General features: G+C 37.4%; 1 protein-coding gene across 7 annotated transcripts in view; it reads right to left on the bottom strand.

Annotated features, from left to right (window-relative positions):
- The window catches only part of ATRX (ATRX, chromatin remodeler), a 237,710-nt gene that overhangs the window by 185,020 nt on the left and 32,709 nt on the right, over positions 1-19,981 (bottom strand). For all 7 annotated transcript variants that reach the window (XM_008071841.1, XM_008071843.1, XM_008071842.2 and 4 more), the window contains exon 2: positions 2,916-3,028. In XM_008071841.1, coding sequence (XP_008070032.1) covers positions 2,916-3,028 — 113 coding nt within the window. The remainder of the gene's footprint in view (positions 1-2,915; positions 3,029-19,981) is intronic.

Raw genomic sequence — 19,981 nt, 5'->3', positions numbered from 1 at the left:
TCCCGCGCCTTTGGGAGGCTGAAGTGAGTGGATTGCCTGGGCCCGCAGGTTCGAGACCCGCCTGGGCAGCGAGACCTCATCTCTACAATAAATAAAAAAATCAGCTGGGCGTGGTAGTGCATGCCTGTAATTCCGGCTACTTGGAAGGCTGTGGCGGAAGGATTGCCGGAACCCAGCAGGTCGAGGCTGCGGTGGCCGGGAGCGGCCACTGCACTCCAGTCTGGGCGACAGAGTGAGACTCCAACTCAAAAAAAAAAAAAAAGATGGAGGGAGTCATGTGAGAAGAAATGAGAACAGCTGAAAGGAGCTGAGAGAGACACCCTGGCCAACACTGAGTGAGAAATGAACCTCAGATCTATAACCATAAGAAACTGAATGCTGCCGACCACCAGAATGGGAACAGAGCTTGGGAACAGAGTTTTCCACAGATTCTCCAGAAAGGAACATAGTCCTAATGGCACCTGACTTTGGCCTTCTAACACCCAGAGCAGAACCCGGGTCTATAGCCCAAACTCCTGACCTATAGAACTGTGAGATAATAAATTTGGATTGTTTTAAGCTGCTAAGTTTGTAGTCATTTGCAACAGAAAAGACATTAACTTCTGATGAGAAAAAAATACCTAAGTAATCTCAAAGTACTCTCCATCAAATTACTTATTAGTTACAAAGGCATAAATCATAATTTTATAACAGATTAATCTATGAATACAACCATAAACAAGTAACTCAAGTTAACATCACCAATAAAGGAACAAATCACATCATGTGCCATGTGACACGATTACTGGGAAGAACATAACACTACTTTATGTAGTATTACTGCCAAAAACATATAACCTGAATCTAATCATAGCTAAGCAGACAATCCACACTGAGGATCATTTGACAAAGTAACAGACCTGCACATTTCAAAAATGTCATACTGTTTCAGATTTTACAAAGAATAAGAGACTTGAACACTATATGTAAGATGTAAACTTGAAGTGAATTCTGAACTCAAGGGGAAAATAATTTTTCTTCAAACACCATTATTGAGACAATTGATGAAATAAGAATAGAGACTATGAATTAGATAATAATGTGTATTAAGTTTTACCTGCCTATTTATCCTTCCCATCGTTATTCATCACTTCCTGTATTTTGGTGATGATACAAAAATACAGTAGTACATCCACTACTACAGCATAGTACAGTGTGGGCCTGCTGGCATCAAGGTGTCACTTTCTGTTTGTCTGCATAGGTCTTTATTCCACCCTTGATTTTTGAAGGATGTTTTCACTGAATATAGAGTTCGAAGTTAACAGTTAGAATTATGCACTGCATCACTGGGCACGGTGGCTCATGCCTGTAATCCCAGCACTTTGGAAGGCAGAAGTGAGAGGACTGCCTGAGCTCAGGGGTTCGAGACCAGCTAAGCAACATGGCGAGACCTCACCTCTACAATAAAAACAAAAAATCAGCCAGGCATGGTGGTGCATGCCTGTGGTTACAGCTACTTGGAAGGCTGAGGTGGAAGGATCACTGAGCCAAGCAGGTGGAGGCTGCAGTGGCCATGAGTGTGCTACTGCTACTGCACTCCAGCCTAGGTGACAGAGTGAGACTCCGATTCAAAAAAAAAAAAAAAAAGAATTATGCACTGCATAGATATTTCAGTCAATGACAGACTGCATACATGATGACAGCAGTCCCACACATGATGACGACAGTCCCATAAGATTATATCATATTTTTACTATGCTTTTCTATGTTTACCTAAGTTTAGATACACATGGCAATTACCATTGTGGTCCAACTGCTTACAGCATTCAGTACAGTCACATTCTATACAGGTTTGTAGCGTAGGAGCAACAGGCTATACTATATAGCCTAGGTGTGTAGTAGGCTATACCATCTAAGTTTCTTTAAGTACAGTCTATAATATTCACACAATGAGAAAGTCACCCAACAATGCATTTCTCAGTACATATCCCCATCATTAAGTGATGGATATATGACTATTGGGGGGGCACTTTAAAGAAATTATTTTTCATTGTCATGTGCCATCTATCATTTCTGTTGTTAACTAAGCTGTCAGTGTTATTGCTCTTCCTTTGGAAGTTTTATCTTTTTTCCTCTGGCTACTTAAGAGATTTTCTCTTGGTTTTCACTCTTTACGAGTTTTATTATGATATGCCTTGCTACAGTTTTCTTTATATTTATCATGCTTGGGTTTAAAACACTTCTTGAATCTGTAGTTTAATGCCCTCAATCTTTAGAAGATGCTCAGTCAAAATTTCTTCAAATTTGGCTTCTACTCCATTCTCTTTTGCCCCTTCTTCTAGAGCTCCAATTATACATATGGTTGAACTTTTCGCTGTGATCTACCTCTTACATTTTGTACATATCGTGTGTGTGTGTGTGTGTGTGTGTGTGTGTGTGTGTGTGTGTGTGTGTACTACAGCTACCCTTGAAAACAGTAAGTATCAAATGATACAAAATTTTTTTTAAAGACAGAGGGATGTAGAGAAAAAGTGTTAAATGGTTTTATAAAAAATATATGTAGAAAATATACTCGGGGATATTATCAGACAACATAAAAATTTAGCTCCTAATACATGAGTAACTGCTAGGATAAAATATTTCTATACTACTCCTGCCTCTTCTAATACCATTTTTCCCAGTCAACATTCACTAGTCATTCTATGAGATGTTTCAATTATATATGAAACTGTAAGTGCTTCCTAAGTTCCTATAACCACACAAGCTTACATTTTTACTTACTAAAATTAAATCTCCTATATTAGATACTAGCAGAGATATATAACAAAGGCTTTTAATCTGTTATTTCCCACAACTGAAAGTCTTTAATAGCTGTTCCCCCCACAAAACAAATGGAAAAAAGACTAGAAGATACAGCACATTCTTTTTCAATTTACCTGTGCTTTGATTCATCACAAGTCGTGGAGGAGAACTTGTTTCTTCAGATTCTTCTGATGAGTGTGCAAGAAAGTCATGAAGCTTCTGCACCAATGTATTCAACTTGCTTTCACTAGTAAAACAAAATTTAAATAATTCCCATAACTACCCTGCCATGTATTTAAATATTCAACTTTCTTTCACTAGTAAAACAAAATTTAAATAATTCTCATAATTAACCTGCCATGTATTTAAATAGCCGTAAAGCTTTACAAACGGAAAACCAACCTATACTGTAAGTCTTCTGAGTATATATATTCAAAGCAAAAATTAAACAAAATGAATTTTATTTACTGAAGATATAAAAATAAAAGTACCACAACCTACCTGTCAACTTACCTAGGACCAAAATATGATTTAAGGAAAAGGTTAATAATATTACTAAACACTCCCAAAATACTGACATCTTTCAGAGTATTGTATCTGAGGTGTTTAAACAGAAGTTAAATTTTATTTTAAATGTATCACAAAATACGACCTTTAACCAAATTTTTAAGAAACAATAAACTTACGACCAAAAAGAGTTTTAAAAGAAACAAAAAGAAAATCTGAAGCCAGAAGCAGTGGGTTATGCCTGTAATCCTAACACTTTGGGAGGCCAAAGCAGGAGTTTGAGCCCAGGAGTTTGAGGCCAAGGCAGGAGCTTGAGCCCAGGAGTTCGAGACCAGCCTAGGCAACATAGCAAGACTTCGTCTCTACAAAAATAAATAAATAAATAAAAACTTAAGCTGAGTGTAGTGGTGCATGCCTGTAGTTCCAGCTACTTGAGAGGTTGAGGCAGAAAGATAGCCTGAGCCCAGGTGGTCAAGGCTGTGGTGAGCTGTGATCATGTCATTGCACTCCAGCCTGAGCAACAGACTGAGATCCCCAACTTCAAAACAATAAAAGAAAATCTGGGTGGGGGGGGTAAAAGGCAAAAAAGATATTCATACTTAAATTAGATCCATTCTTATTTCACAGTCAATAACTGACTTTTATATATCCTGTCATATTATCATTAAGCACTTCAGCTATTACTTACTCTTACTTATATATAGCCTATATTTGGAAAAGCCTTAGAAAACAAAACACATATATAGATTATCTTTTCAAGAAAGATTTAAACATTACAATGCTCAAAAATGTGGAGGCTGAGATACTGTGTTACTGCCTGACACAAAGCTGAATGAAACACAGAACAGGATTCGGAGAAGCTCACGTCTCCCAGGGAAATGTTTATGTAACTAGATTTTACAGCATAAACCGTTAAGTAAGGGTTATCTGTAATACAACAGGGTTGTAAGGAGTTAAAAGTTTAAATAAGGAAAGTAAACACTGACTCCATTTATAATAAAAGAAGACATTCTGGCCGGGCGTGGTGGCTCAAGTGTGTAATCCCTGCACTTTGAAAAACTGAGGTGAGCAGACTGAGCCCATGGGTTCAGAAACAGCCTGGGCAGCTTGGCAAGATCTCACCTCTACAATAAGTCAAAAAATTAGCTGGGCGTGGTAGCACACACCTGTAGTTCCGGCTACTAGGAAGGCTGAAGTGGAAGGATCGCCTGAGCCCAGCAGATCATCACTGGGGTGGCTGAAAGCATGCCACTGCACTCCAACTTGGGCAATGGAGTGAGACTCAAACTCAAAAAAAAAGAAGATATTCTACACTTAAAAGCCAAGAGGGAAAACAGATAAATCTGAGCACATCAAATTCAAAACTTTTGTGTGTGAAAGGACACCATCACGAAAGTAAAAAGACACCTCCACAATGGGAGAAAAATATTTTCAAATCATGTATCTCATAAAAGTCTATTAACCAGAATATATACGAGTAAATAATTCTTACAATTGAACAATAAAAATACACACAACCCAAGTTTTAAAAGGGCAAAGGACTTAGCTGTACATTTCTCCAAAGAAGATATACAAGGAGCCAATAAGCACATTAAAAAAGGCTCAAGATCATTGTCCTATGAAGGAATTCAAAACCACAACAAGAAACCATTTTACACTCAATGAGATGGATTTTTTTATTGTATGTGTGTACTTTTATTTTTTTAGAGACAGGATCTTACACTGTCACTCTGGCTAAAGTTTAGTTGGCATGATCACAGCTCACCTCAGCCTTACATTCCTAGGCTCAAGCCATTCTTCCACCTCAGCCTCCCAAGGAGCTAAAACTCCTGGCATGTGCCACCACACCTGGCTATTTATTATTATTATTATTATTAAAACAGGATCTCACTGTTACCTAGTCTGGTCTCAAACTCCAAAGCTCAAGAGAGCCTCCCACCTCAACCTCCCAAAGCGTTACAGGTGTGAGCCACAACACCTGGATATAATAATTTAACTTACAATTATTAAATTACAATAATTTAAATTACAATAATTTAAAAACAAGCCGGCTCAGGGGCTCAGCCTGTAATCCCAACGCTTTGGGAGGCTGAGGTGAGTGGATTGCCTGAGCCTACGGGTTCGAGACCCACCTGGGCAACTTGGTGAGACCTCATCTCTACAATAAATCAAAACTTAGCTGGGTGTGGTAGCGCATGCCTGTAGTTCCAGCTACTTGGAAGGCTGAGGTGGAAGGATTGCTGGAGCCCAGCAGGTCGAGGCTGCGGTGGCTGGGAGCAGCTACTGCACTCCAGTCTGGATGACAGAGTGAGACTCCAACTCAAATAATAATAATAATAATAATAATAATAACAACAACAATAATAATTTAAAAACAAAAACAAAAGCTGTTGGCAACAATACAGAGAAATTAGAACCCACATACACTGCTGGCAGGAATGTAAAATGGTACAGACACCAAAAAACAGTTTAGTAGTTACTCAAAAAGTTAAACATAGAGTTATCAAATGACCTAGTAATCCTACTTCTAGATATATACCCAAGAGAAATGAAAACATATGCTCACACACAAAAAATAATTGTACACAAATGTTCATAGCAGCATTATTCATAATAGCCAAAAGACAGAAAGTACCCAAATGTCCATAAACCAATGCATGGATAACAAAGTATGGCATATCCATATAATATTAAACCCCAAGTGAAAAGGAATGAAACACTGATAAAATATGGATGAACCTTGAAAGCATTATGCTACAAAAGGCAGATACAACATATCACATATTTTATGATTCCATTTCCTACATATATAACATGTCCAGAATAGGCAAGTCCCACAGAGACACGAAGTATATTAGTGGTTACTAGGGAATAAGGAAAGGCTGAATTGGGAGATACAGAGTACCTTTCTAGGGTGAGAAAAATATTCTACAGTTAGGTAGTGGTGATGGTTGCATAACATCTTGAATTTAATAAAAAAAAGAAAAACACTGAATTGTACACTTTTAAATGGTTAAAATGGTGACTTTTAGGTTATATAAATTTTATGCCAATTTAAACCCCTCTCCCACAAAAAAGGACAAAAACTCAATAAAACACATACCTATTTAACTACATTGAAAACAAAACTGGTGACCCGCCTGGGCAGCGAGACCTCATCTCTACAATAAATCAAAAAATCAGCTGGGTGTGGTAGCGCATGCCTGTAATTCTAGCTACTTGGAAGGCTGAGGCGCAAGGATCACTTGAGCCCAGAAGGTCGAGGCTGCGGTGGCCGGGAGCGGCCACTGTACTCCAGTCTGGGTGACAGAGTGAGACTCCAACTCCAAAAAACAAAAAAAAAAAGAAAGAAAGAAAGAAAGAAAACAAAACTGTGCGTGAAACTCCAAAAAAAAATTCATAACCAAAACTGAAAAGACAGTCAGATGAGGTGGCTCACTCCTATAATCCCGGCACTTTGGGAAGGTGAGGTGAGAGGACTGTCTCAGCCCAGGGGTTAGAGAACAGCCTGAGTAACTTGGTGAGACATCATGTCTACAATAATTAAATTAATTAGCCAGGCATGGTGGCATGTGCCTGTAATTCCAGCTACTTGGAAGGCTGAGGCAGAAGGATCACCTGAGCCCAGCAGGTCGAGGCCGCGGTCGCTGTGAGCATGCGATTTCACTCCACCCTGGGCAACAGTGAAACTCCAACTCAAAAGAAAGAAAAAAGAAAAAAAAAATTGAAAAGGCCAACTAGCCTGAAAAGTTATAAAAAATAAAGAGATAAATATATTAATTATACACAAAAACTATTGTTGAGAGAAAAGGCATTTCAATTTTACCAATAATCAAAACGCAAAATGAAATACTATGAATGAGGCTGCAGCTGTCTGTGTCAAAGTCTTTCCGGGTTAGGCACCACTCTTAATTCAGGCAGAATGCTGAGAACCCAAAGCCAGTGGACTCTGCACAATTTTCCTGTTTGTTTAGAAAGAACCCAAGATATTTAGGGAAGGAAAAAGAAATAAGACATACCAGACATATTGCAACTAGAGATCTTATGTGGGTATTTCGTTGTTTTCTTTTGGTGAAGAGGGTTGTTTTACAAAATTTTGAAACAAACTTTGCCTCTAGAAGAACAAGGATACCAAGGGGTTATAACTTCTATTTTTTGCCAATAACCCTTCTTTCAGATAAGAGTCAGGTGTACAAAAAAAATTTATCATCAGGGAACTCAGTGTCCTTAATCGTGTTAAGTTAGAAAATAAAACTTGAGGCAACAACACTACATGTCAACTGACAGCACACAAAATTTCTTGTAACCCAAATTCAAAAACAGCAATGAACAATGTCATACTATATCTTATCCCATCAATGGATCACTAGAGAAAAGTTGCTCTCTAGAAAAAAAAGGAGTATAGTAAACCTGCAGAATTTTGAATGCCCCATTCATTCCTAGAAATCACAGCAATCAAATTGCAAGACCAGCTATTGCATGAGTTCATGCTGTGGGTGACCAAAAGTTAAGACTATGAATAAGCCGGGCTTGGGGGCTCAGCCTGTAATCCCGTGCTTTTGGAGGCCAAGGTGAATGAATTGCCTTAGCCTGTGGGTTCGAGACCTGCCTGGGCAACTTGGCGACACCTCATCTCTACAATAAATAAAAAAAAACTAGCTGGGTGTGGTAGCATGTGCCTGTAGTTCCGACTTGGAAGGCTGAGGCAGAAGGATCGTGGGAGCCCAGCTGGTCGAGGCTGCAGTGGCCAGGAGCGTGTCACTGCACTCCAGTCTGGGCAACAGAGTGAGACTCCAACTCAAAAAAAAAAAAACAAAAAACTATGAATAAATCAGTGCAGTCCATCAATAGTATCACCACATTACAAAAATAAACTAAAAGAACATGATCGGCAGAACCTCTTTCTTTTGTGAAGGACAGCCCTTGCAGGCATAAACATGTTTATGTTCTAGTATACATTTTGAAACCAGGTAGAAGTTCAATAGTAGAAAACATTGATACTTAAACAATGTTACCCATTCCACTGAAAAGTCTTCACCTTTTAGGGGTGGGTATAATTTTTGGAAATAGCCAGGTGTATTTAGAGTCAAATATAGCAAATACTGCAAAATGATCAAGTTAGGTAAAACTAAATTTTCCTAAATTCTAAAATATTCCTGAAGATTTATTTTCTTGCATGTCTTCTAAACTGGTAACAGAAAGTGAGTTCCCAAAATATCCTCAGGAATAACGTCACTGGGACCTATTATGGCCTCCTAGAGTGACTACTTGAAGGGAAAATATTTATTTACATGTATAAGTTCTGACATTGATTTTTTAAATCTGCTTCATTTCTTGAGTCACACTTTAGAGACAATCCTTAGAAATGTGTATGTCTAATTTTTGGAAATGGTGTTTCAAACACAGCAAACCAAGTGTTTGTTTAAAAGGTAGCACTCATTAATCCTTTTTGCAAATTGAAAAATGTTTTCTTAAGGCAAAAGAGCACACATTAACTTCTTGGTTTTATAATTGTGAATTATAGCAAGTTAAAATTCTTACTAAACCAGACATGGTTGTCACTCTCTTCCTCCCTCTACCAAAACTTGAAGCAGAATGAACCAATACCATACATTCATTACCTTAACTCTGGGATCTAGGTAAAAGTTCTTAAACACATTCTTTCAGAGTGGTTAAAATATTCCATTGGAAAAGAGTGGGTTCAGGCACACATTCACACAATTACAACATGGGCTTGATGTGGATGACAGCCTATGAGATCTGATTTGCACATCTGCAATCAAAAAAATTCAAACTAAATTCTTAATGTAAGCTAACCAAATAATAAATGACTGGGTTTCAGACAAGTTTTAAGTCCTCACATCACTTTTTAAAAATTATGGGCCATGTTCTTTCTCTTGAATGTTTTGCTGTTTTTTTTCTCCCTATGAGGAGCTGAGACATCCAAAAAATTACTCATGTTTTTTCAACCTCTTTTGCACACAAGTATTCTATTATTTTTGGAGAATATGTATAGATAAACTAGTATACTAGCTTTTGTTTGTTTGATTGGTTGGTTTTGCGTCAGAGTCGCGCTCTGTCACCCAGGCTGGAGTGCAGTGGCACGCTCACGGTCACTGCAGCCTTGACCTGCTGGGCTTAGGCAATCCTTCCTCCTCAGCCTTCCAAGTAGCTGGAACTACAGGCACACGCCCCCATGCCCTGGTAATTTTTTTATTTATTGTAGAGATGAGGTCTCACCAAGTTGCCTGGGCTGATTTCAAACCCATGGTTTCAGGTAAACCTCCAGCCTCAGTTTCCCAAAGTGGTGGGATTATAGGCATGAGCCACCATGCCCCGTGCGAAACTAGCTTTCTTTCATTAAACTTTTTGGCAAGGCACAGTGGTTCACACCTATAATGCCAGTACTTTGGGAAATCAAGGTGAAAGGATGATCTGAGCCCAGGAGGTGGAGGATGTGATGAGCCATGATCATGTCACTATACTCTAGCCTAGGCAACAGAGTAAGATCTTGACTCAAAAAATATATATAAATTTTAAGAATCAAACTTTTCATTTTGAGATAACTACAGATTTGTATGCAGTTGTAAGAAACAATAAAAAGAGATCTTAGGTATCCTTTACCCAGTTTATCACATGGTAACATTTTGCAAAACAACTTTTATTCTTACCCATTCATTTACCTGCTCCCATAGATGGGCTGCTATCTTTAAGACAGAGCAAAGGACCATACAGAGTTTCTGAAATTTGGGTATATCATCATGGGTATAATGACCAAAATCGTTTTATTATTTTTAAAAATTAACAGTAATTAATTAAAAATTTTTGTTCACATCAATATTGTCTGAATTAAGAGTATTATAATCCAATAGAAAAAGGAAGAAGTAGCCGGGCTCGGTGGCTCAGCCTGTAATCCCACGCTTTGCGAGGCTGAGGTGAGTGGATTGCCTGAGCCCGTGGGTTCGAGACCCACCCGGGCAACTTGGCAAGCCCTCATCTCTACAATAAATCAAAAAATTAGCCAGGCGTGGAAGCGCACACCTGTAGTTCCAGCTACTTGGAAGGCTGAGGCAGAAGGATTGCCGGAGCCCAGCAGGTTGAGGCTGCGGTGGCCGGGAGAGGCCACTGCACTCTAGAATCTGGGCGACGGAGTGAGACTCCAACTCAAAAAAAAAAAAAAGAAAAAGGAAGAAGTGAAGTCTCTGTTCATTGATAACATGATCTTATATGTAAAAAACCCCAAGATTCCACAAATAAACTGTTAAGAGTTAATAAATGATTCAGCTAAGTTGCAGGATACAAAATCAACACACAAAAATCAGCTGCATTTCTATACACTAACAATGAACAATCTGGAAATGAAATTAAGAAAATAATTCCATTTACAATAGCATCAAAAAGAATTAAAAACTTAGCAATAAATTTAACCAAGAAGGCAAGACTTATACAACACTGAAAGCTATAAAACACAGCAAAAAGAAATTGAAGATGACACAAATAAATGAAAAGACATCATGTTCATGAATAAGATACTATTATTACAAAGAATATATGATCAAAGCACTCTACAGATGAAATGTAAGTCATATCAAAATTGCATTTTTTTTTTTGCTGAAATAGAAAAACCGATCCTTAAATTCATAAGTAATCTCAAGGAATTTCTATATAACCAAAAACAATCTTGAAAAAGAACAAAGTTGGAGGAGTCACACTTGCTGATTGCAAAGCTTACTATAAAAGCTAAAGTAATCCAAACAGTGTTGTACTAGGTTGAGAACAAATCAATGAAATGGAACAGAACCAGGCGCTGTGGCTCAAGCCTGGAATTCCAGCACTTTGGGAGTCAGAGGCGAGAGGATTGCCTGAGCTCAGGGGTTTAAGACCAGCCTGAGCAACATGGCAAGACCTCATCTCTACAATACATTTTTTAAAAAAATTAGTCGGGCATGGTAGCACATGCCTGTGGTTCCAGTTACTTGGAAGGCTGAGACAGAAGTATCACCTGAGCCCAATAGGTCGAGGCTGCGGTGGCCATGGGTGTGCCATTGCACTCCAGCCTGGGCGACAGAGTGAGACTCCAACTCAAAAAAAAAAAGAAATGGAACAGAGAGCCCAGAAATAAACTCTCACATACATGGTCAATTGCTTTTTGACAAAAATGTTAAGAACATTCTACAAGGAAATGAAAGTCTTTTCAACAAATAGTGCCGGGAAAACTAGATACACATACACAAATAAATGAAGTTGGACCCCTATCTGACACTATATACAAATATTAACTCAAAATGCATCAAAGACCTAAACAGAGAAGCTAAAGCTATAAAATTCTTAGAAGAAAAAGGAGGAAATCTTCATGACATTAGATTTGGAGATGACATTTTGGATATCACCCCAAAAGCACAGGCAATAATAGAAAAAAACAGATAAATTAGACTTTATTGAAATTAAAATTTTTTGTGCATCAAAGAACACTATCAAGATAATTAAACTACAACCCACAGAATGGGAGAAAATACATGCAAATCCTACATCGGATAAGAGTTTAATATCCAGAATACGTAAAGAAATGCTACAACAACAAAATTCAAAAATGGGCAAAGTACTTGAATAGACATTTCTCCATAGAAGACATGGAAATGGCCAATAAGCACATGAAAAGATGCGCTACATCACTAGGGAAATGCAAATCAAACTTCACACCTATCAGGAAGCTATATTTTTAAAAAACAGAAAATAGCAAATATTGGTTAGGATGTAGACAAACTGGAACCCTGGCACATTGCTGGCAGGAATGCCAAATACTGCAGCAACCGCGAAAAAAACAATATGGATAGTTCCTCAAAAAGATAAACATAGAATAACTATATGATGCAGCAATTCCATTTCTAGGTATATACTCAAAATAAATAAAAGCAAGGACTCAGATACTCGCACACCGATATTCACAGCAGCATCATTCACAATAGCCAAAAGGTAGGAACAACTAAAATATTAATCAACAATAGATAAATGAATAGGATGTGGTATGCAGATACAATGAAACAAAAGGAATGAAAGTCCCCCCAAAAATAAAATTCTGATACATGATACAACAGAAATGAACTTTGAAAACATTACACTAAGTGAAGAAAGCCAGACATAATGAAGAAATTTTGTCTCTTCTATGAGATATTCAGAATAGACAAATTTCATATAGTCAGAAAGTAGAAAGGTTACCAAGGGCTGCTGAGATAAGAGGGGAATAAGAAGTTGTTTATGTTATGTACAGAGTTTCTGTTTGGAATGATGAATAAGTTCTAGAAATGCAGAGTGGTGATGATTGCACAAGACTATCAATGTACCTATTGCCACTGAACTCCACACTTAAAAATAGTTAAAATAGTAAATTTTAAAAAGGCATTTGATATATCATGCAACTACTAATGAAAAGAAAGTTGGTATTGTTCATGGCTACTAAGATATGAACAAAGTCATAAACAAACTACAGCACTGCTGGTACTAGTCAAAACGTGGAAATAACTTCAATATCCATTACAAATGCAGTGGATAAATAGAATATAATGGAATGCTATATAGAAGTTAATTTAATAAACTAGAGCCACATGCACCAACATAGGTAGACGACAAAAAGTGTTCAAATGGGATTTGAGCTTTATCTCCAATACCTATTTATTTTAATTTTAAAAACTAAAGGGAACATGGCTCTTTTTAAAATAGCAGATTGTCTTAAAAAATACAGCAACTTGGCTAGTAGGAAGAGCCCAAAAGGCCGTTGTATCCTGGGACAGGTGGAGCGAATTTATATCTCCTGGCCTGGGGAAAAGAGGACCAACAGGGATCAGGGTAAAGCATGTACCCCTTGGCCACATGCCCCATTTCCCAAACAAAACCGTATTCCCAGGCCAGGAGTGGTGGCCTGTATTCCCAACACTTTGGGAGGCTGAGGCAAAGAGGATTGCTTGAGGCCAGGAGTTCAAGACTAGACTGGACAACACAGAAACACCCCATCTAAAATAATTTTTTAAAAAAACCTATTCCTCACACCCACCTGCCCATGCCCACCAGAGCTACCATTCAGCCACTAGTAGAAAGATGGCATCTGGTACAAGTAAAGACTTTGATGAACATATGAAAGACGCAGGAGTAGGGGTGGTGCCGTGAAAAATGGATGCAATGGCCAGGCCAGGATTATGTCATCACTTTTAACAGCAAATCCCTCACCATAAGAACTGAGAGTACTTTAAAAACAACAGTTTTCTTTTAAACCAGGAGAGAAGTTTGAAGAAACTAAAGACGATGGCAGAAAAACTCAGACTGTCTATAAATTTACAAATGATGAACTGGTCCAACATAACGAACAGGAGGGGAAGGAAAGGAAAAGGAGAAAAGCGAAAAAGGGGAAATTAACGATGGAATGCATTATGAACAATGTCATCTGTACTTGAATCTATGAAAAAGTGTAATAAAAATTTGACTATCACTCTACACAGGAATTAGCTGTGAACATAAGCTCAGTTTGATGAGCAAATCTCCATAATGCTTTTTTTCATTACTATGTTCAATTATCTCCATGACAAACACTTTACATGGAATTATTTTCAACTATTAGTTTGTACAGGATCCTTTTGCTTAATAATTAAATGTATTTGTGCTCACAAAGTAAATAAAACATAAAATATAATTACTTTGATGATTCACTCACAGCTTTTGAAAAAAAGTTAAGTAAAATGCATGAAGAAATCAGTAAGAAGCAAGTCGCAACTTATTAAATTCTTTAGAGTGTTAAATGTGATACCATTCTATAAACTATCACATTTAGGGGAAAATTACTACTCATTATAGGCCAAGGTGTCCTGAAACAGACACTCACATAGGTGATCCGTGGCGATACACGCTTTCAGGAAACAACTTGTCAGTAAGCATCAAGAGCCTCTGATCTGGTAATTCCGCCTCTTTTTACCTATCCAAAGAAAATAATCCTAAATGATAACTTTATTCACAAAAGGTATCAATCTGTGAGACATCTACAAGAGCAGAAAAACTGTATATAATTAAAATGAACAATAATGCCTAGGTAAACAGGTATGCATAAAAGTCACACAAGGGGGGACCCAAAAGAAAACCCAGAATTAATTTTTTTAACTGTGTATTTATTCTTACATGCTTAAACTGCAGTGACCTTCAAAATACTCTCCATTTGATGCAATACAGCTATCAAGATGCTTTTTCCAATGCTCAAAACAGTTTTTGAACAGATCAACTATGGTGCCTTTTAGTGCTTTGGTCATTTTTTGTTTCCCCTCGTTCACATCCACAAAATGTTTCCCTTTGAGGAATTTTTTCATCCGAGGAAATTTTAAAAAATGGTTGCTCAGGACGAAATCAGGTGAAGAGGGAGGGTGGGGCACAGGGTCATAGCGATATTGGTCAAAAACTACTGAACACTCTGTGTGTGGGCAGGTGCACTGGTAAATCACCCATATGAAATGGGCGTTTTTAAAGAATCTACAAAAAAATAATAATAATAACTGAAGCCAAATGCAGCCTCTCACAACAATGCTAGCCGGTACACTGATGTCAGTGGGTTCCTAGAACACTTATCTAAGCTTGTACTACAATGGCCTGCTTCCAAAAAGTAATTTCAGTTTACTTTGAGTCTCTTCTCACACAATATCCTACCAACCACTAAATTTTAAAATACAAATGCAATACAGAAAATGGCTCATACTACAATGCTAATCAAATAGCAGGCTATAAATTGTCTACAAATTAAATTCTCCACAAATTACCTACAGATTAAAACTACATTTAAAACTGCCTTAAAATATTGGTATAAAATACACTGAAAAATGTTTATAGCAGGTGTTATCTACATAAGGTTACAGGGAATTTTTTTTCTTTTTGTGATATAATAAACCCATTGCTTTTATGCTAGAAAAGTTTTATTGCCTTTTAAAATTCATATAATTTTCTTTCAAATGTAATAAATGAAGGCTAGACACAGTGGCTCACACCTGTATTCCCAATACTTTGGGAGGGTAAGGTAGAAGGACCACTTGAGCCCAGGAGATCAAGACCAACATGGGCAACATACTGAGATTCCATCTCTGCCAAAAAAAATTTTTTTCATTAGTCAAGTGAAGTGGCACACAGCTGCAGTCCTAGCTACATGGGAAACTGTGCGGAAGATCACTTGAGCTCAGGAGTTCAAGGCTACAGTGAGTTATGATCACGCCACTACTGTAGCCTGGGCAACAGAGCAAGACCCTGTCTCTAAAAAAAAAAAAAAAAAAAATGCACAGTAGATATGTATGACTGAAACTAAGTTAAAAGTTGAAAACATCATTTTATTAAAATTTTTCAAGGCAATTCACTTCTACTTAACAAACTACTTATATTGCATTGTAGAATGCTTGGCCATTAAAAAAAGAAATTACATATATGTATACGTGCTTCCAGTTTCAAAATTATCATATATTTATAATACAGTATAACATATAGCTCAGTTATTTGTTAATATCCATATTCACTTATAAACGTAAAAGGAATTAACAATTTTAATTATTCAGTAATCCAACAGATGCTTTTTCATACCTCCTTTATTTACAAGTTTACTACTCACTGAAGTGTTGAAACTCTTCTAACAAGTCCTTATTCAAGTAGAATTATAAGAAATCCTTAACAAAGCTGTCAGGAATTAACTACATAAGCCTATAAAATAAAGTCTCACTATCCTATAAAATTTTTATGCCTTAATTTTACTCCCAAATGTGACATAAACCCATACAGGCTTCCTCTATGACACCAAATATCCACCTCTGAAAGAGTAACTGGTAGGATAAATGTTGAAATTTCTCATGGTGGGTCCATATGCCTTGGGTTTCATACAAAACCTTACCCAATTTTAACATGTCCATTTTATACATACTAACATAACTTAAACCTCATAAGAACCTTATTATAGGAAACTGAGGCTCAGAAAGACATTTATTTTCTGAATGCAATAAAGCAGTTAAATAATTTGCACTTACAACTATTAAGTGGAAAATCAATCGTCTCCAAAGACTACTCTGTACTGCATTACTTAGGGAAACTCAAGGCACACTGACTAATAGAATTGAATGAGTAGAAAAGTACTTACCCTAAAAGATAATCCTCAAAACTAAGAATACCTAAAAGGACTAAGAATAAGCTAAAAAGTCCATAAATTAATATAGCATACTTTCCCCAGACTTTTAAATCTTTGTTTTTTGCCATCTTTATTACTGTCTTATTTATATTCTCAAACATCTATAATTTTTTTTGAGTCAGAGTTCACTCTGTCACCCAGGTTGGAGTGCAGTGGTACAATCACAGCTCACCACAGCCTCCTCACCTTCCCAGGTTCAGGTGATCCTTCTGCCTCAACTTCCCAAACAGCTGAGATTACAGGAGTACTCCACCATATCCAGCAAATTTTTCTGTAGAGATGTCTTGTTATGTTGCCCAGATTGGTTTCAAACTCCTGGGCTCAAGCAATCCTCCTGCTTCAGCCTGTAGTCCCAATTACTAAGAAGGCTGAGGTAGAAGGATCGCTTGAGCCCAGGAGGTCAAGGCTGAGGTGAGCTGTGACCCTGCCACCGCACTCAAACCTAGGTGACAAAGTGAAACCTCCACAACTCAAAAAAAAAAAAAAATGTAAATGAGTTGAAGCATGCCTTTTGATGAGCTCACTAGTAGACCAGACACAGGCAAGGAAAGAATCGTGAGCCTGATAATTTCAATAAAACATCCCTAACTGAATGCAAAAAGAAAAAACTAAGAACTATAGAACAATTTTTTTAAATTGTAACATAGGCATAATGATAATACCAGAAGAGGAAAGAGAGAAAAGATAATATCTGAGGTAATACTGGCTGGAAATCTAAAACAAATGATAGATACCACAGATCCAAGAAACAAAGAGAACAACAAGCAAGGTAAAGACCAAAAAATCTATAATTGTCTATTTCATATTAAACAGCAGAAAGACAAAGAGAAAATATTAAAATAAACCAGAGGAAAATTTCATCTACAAAGGAACAAGAACTACATCAGATGTGTCATTACAAACCATGCAAGCAAGAAGGGAAAGGAATAAAATATTTTAAGTTAGTCTAAAGAAAAAACCACCAACCTAAAATAACGTAACAAAATGATCCTTCAAAAATCAAGGAAAAATAAAGACTTACTCAGACCAAAAAAAAAAAAAAGAAGAAGGAATTTGTCAGCAGACTTGCCTTGCAAAAAGTGTTAAAATAATTTCTTCAAAGGGTGCAAATGTTATATAGGTCAGAAACACAGATCTACATAGAGGATGAAAGAGTAGATAAAATAACATCTTTTTTATTTTTCTTGTTAAGTGATGTAATAGGTTTAAAATACTAGCAAAAATGAATTGAGTAATGATAGCTTAGGGATAACTGAAATGAACACAGGAATATTACATAGTATGAGAGAAAGGAATTGGGACTACTCTGTCACAGGAACATGTGCTACTTGTGAAGTAGCATAATGTTATTTGAAAGAAGACTTAGACTAGTTATAAATGTATAAGGAAAGATCCCACTCCCAAAAAACAGAATTTATTTATAAAAAATTGTGTACTTATTCTCACATGTTTAAACTTCAGTCACCTTCAAAGTACTCTGTTTGATGTGATACACCTGAGATGCTTTTTCCTTTTTTTTGAGATGCTTTTTCTGCTGCTCAAAAGTTTCTGAACTCGTCAATTTTGATACCTTTTAGTGCTGCTGATATTTTGCGGATTTTTTTCATATCAGCAAAACATTTCCCTTTGAGGACTCTTTTCATCAGGGAAAGAAAAGTCGCTCAGAGCAAGATGCGGTGAATAGGAAGAGTGAGGCACAGGGGCTATGTCATTTTTGGTCAAAAACTGCTGAACACGCAGCGCAGTGTGGGCAGGTAGACTCCTAAATCACCCATCATGAAATGGGAAACACACTGAAAGTATCTACAAAAAAATTCATTGAATATAAATGCACCATCTCACAACAATGCTAGTTGGTACACTGATGTCAATCGGTGCCTAGAATACTTATCTAGCAGGTGAAGCCTGTACTACAAGGGGCCCGCTCTCCAGAAATAATGCCGGTTTTTTTGGGGGGGGATCCCCCTCATATATTGCAAACTTTAAGGAAAGTAATAAAAATTGCTTAAAGTGTAACTGAAATGCTAAAAGAGAGAAATGAAACAATATAAATGTTGAACTAAGACCAAATGCACAAAAAAGAAAGAACAAAAAAACAAAAAACAAGTGCAATGAAGGAAAAAAGTTACAAATATGATAGATATTAATCCAACTACAACAAAAGTCACTTTACTTTAAATGTCAATGTCCAAAACACGCCAACTAAAAGTCAGAGTGTGTCAGAGTTGTCAGTGTAGACAAAGTGTCAGAATGGATTTTTTTTTAAAAAAGGACCAAATTATATGTTGTCTATAAGAAATCCACCTTAAATATAAAGACATAGATTAAAAGAAAAGGAATCCAGCTGGATGTGGTGGCTCATGCCTGTAATCCCAGCACTCTGGGAGGCTAAGGCAAGAGGACTGCCTGAGCCCAGGGGTTTGAGATCAGCCTGGGCAACTTGGCGAGACCTTGTTTCTACAATACATAAAAAAAATTAGCCAGGCGTAGTGGTACACACCTGCAGTTCCCAGCTACTTGTAAGGCTGAGGTGGAAGGATCACCTGAGCCAGCAGGTAGAGGCTGCAGTGGCTGTGAGCATTCTACTGCACTCCAACCTGGGTGACATGAGATGCTGACTCAAAAAAAAAAAAAAAGGAAAGGAACACTAGATGAAATGGAAAGTTGCTGCTTAATGGGTATAATTTCAGTTGTACAGGACAAAATATCTGAAGACTGGTTGTACAACAATGTGGACATACTTAATACCACTAAATTGTACATTTAAAAATTGTAAAGATGGTAAATTCTATGTTATGCATATCTTACAACTTTTTTAAGCAGTAAAATAATAAGGCCAGGCATGGCGGCTCATGCCTGTAATCCCTGCACTTTGGGCAGTCAAGGCAAGAAGAGTTCCTGAGCCTAGGAGTTTGAGATCAGCCTAGGCAACATAGCAAGACCTTACCTGTAAAATCAATCAATAATTAGCCAGGCGTGGTGACACACACCTGTTGTCCCGCTACTTGGAAGGCTGAGACAGAAGAATTGCCTAAGCCCAGCAGATCAAGGCTGTGGTGGTCACGATCATGTCACTGTACTCCAGCCTGGGGGATATAGTGAGACTCTGACTCAAAAAAAAGTAAAAGAATGGGTAGTCAAGTCCTTTGCTCATTGTTTAATTGGGTGTCTTTTTGTTGCTGAGTTGTGAGGGTCACTTATACATTCTGGAAATTAAGCCCTTATCAGAAGTATGACTTGCAAATATTTTCTCCCATTCTGTGGGTTGTCTATTTACTTTCTTGATAGTGACCTTTGAGGTACAAAATATTTTAATTCATAATGAAGTCCAACTTATCTACTTTTCATTGGCTATATTTTATACAAAATATTTAAGAAACCAATGCAGCCGGGCTCCATGGCTCAGCCTGTAATTCCACGCCTTTGGGAGGCTGAGGTGAGTGAACTGCCTGAGCCCGTGGGTTCGAGACCCTCCTGGGCAGCGAGACCTCATCTCTACAATAA

The sequence above is a fragment of the Carlito syrichta genome, unplaced genomic scaffold, assembly GCF_000164805.1.
Source record: "Carlito syrichta isolate Samal-C Ts95f unplaced genomic scaffold, Tarsius_syrichta-2.0.1 Scaffold314761, whole genome shotgun sequence".
In the NCBI taxonomy this organism is placed as follows: Eukaryota; Metazoa; Chordata; class Mammalia; order Primates; family Tarsiidae; genus Carlito; species Carlito syrichta.
The sequence above is the reverse complement of the archived record's forward strand: the minus strand, read 5'-3'. Positions and strand labels throughout refer to the sequence as shown.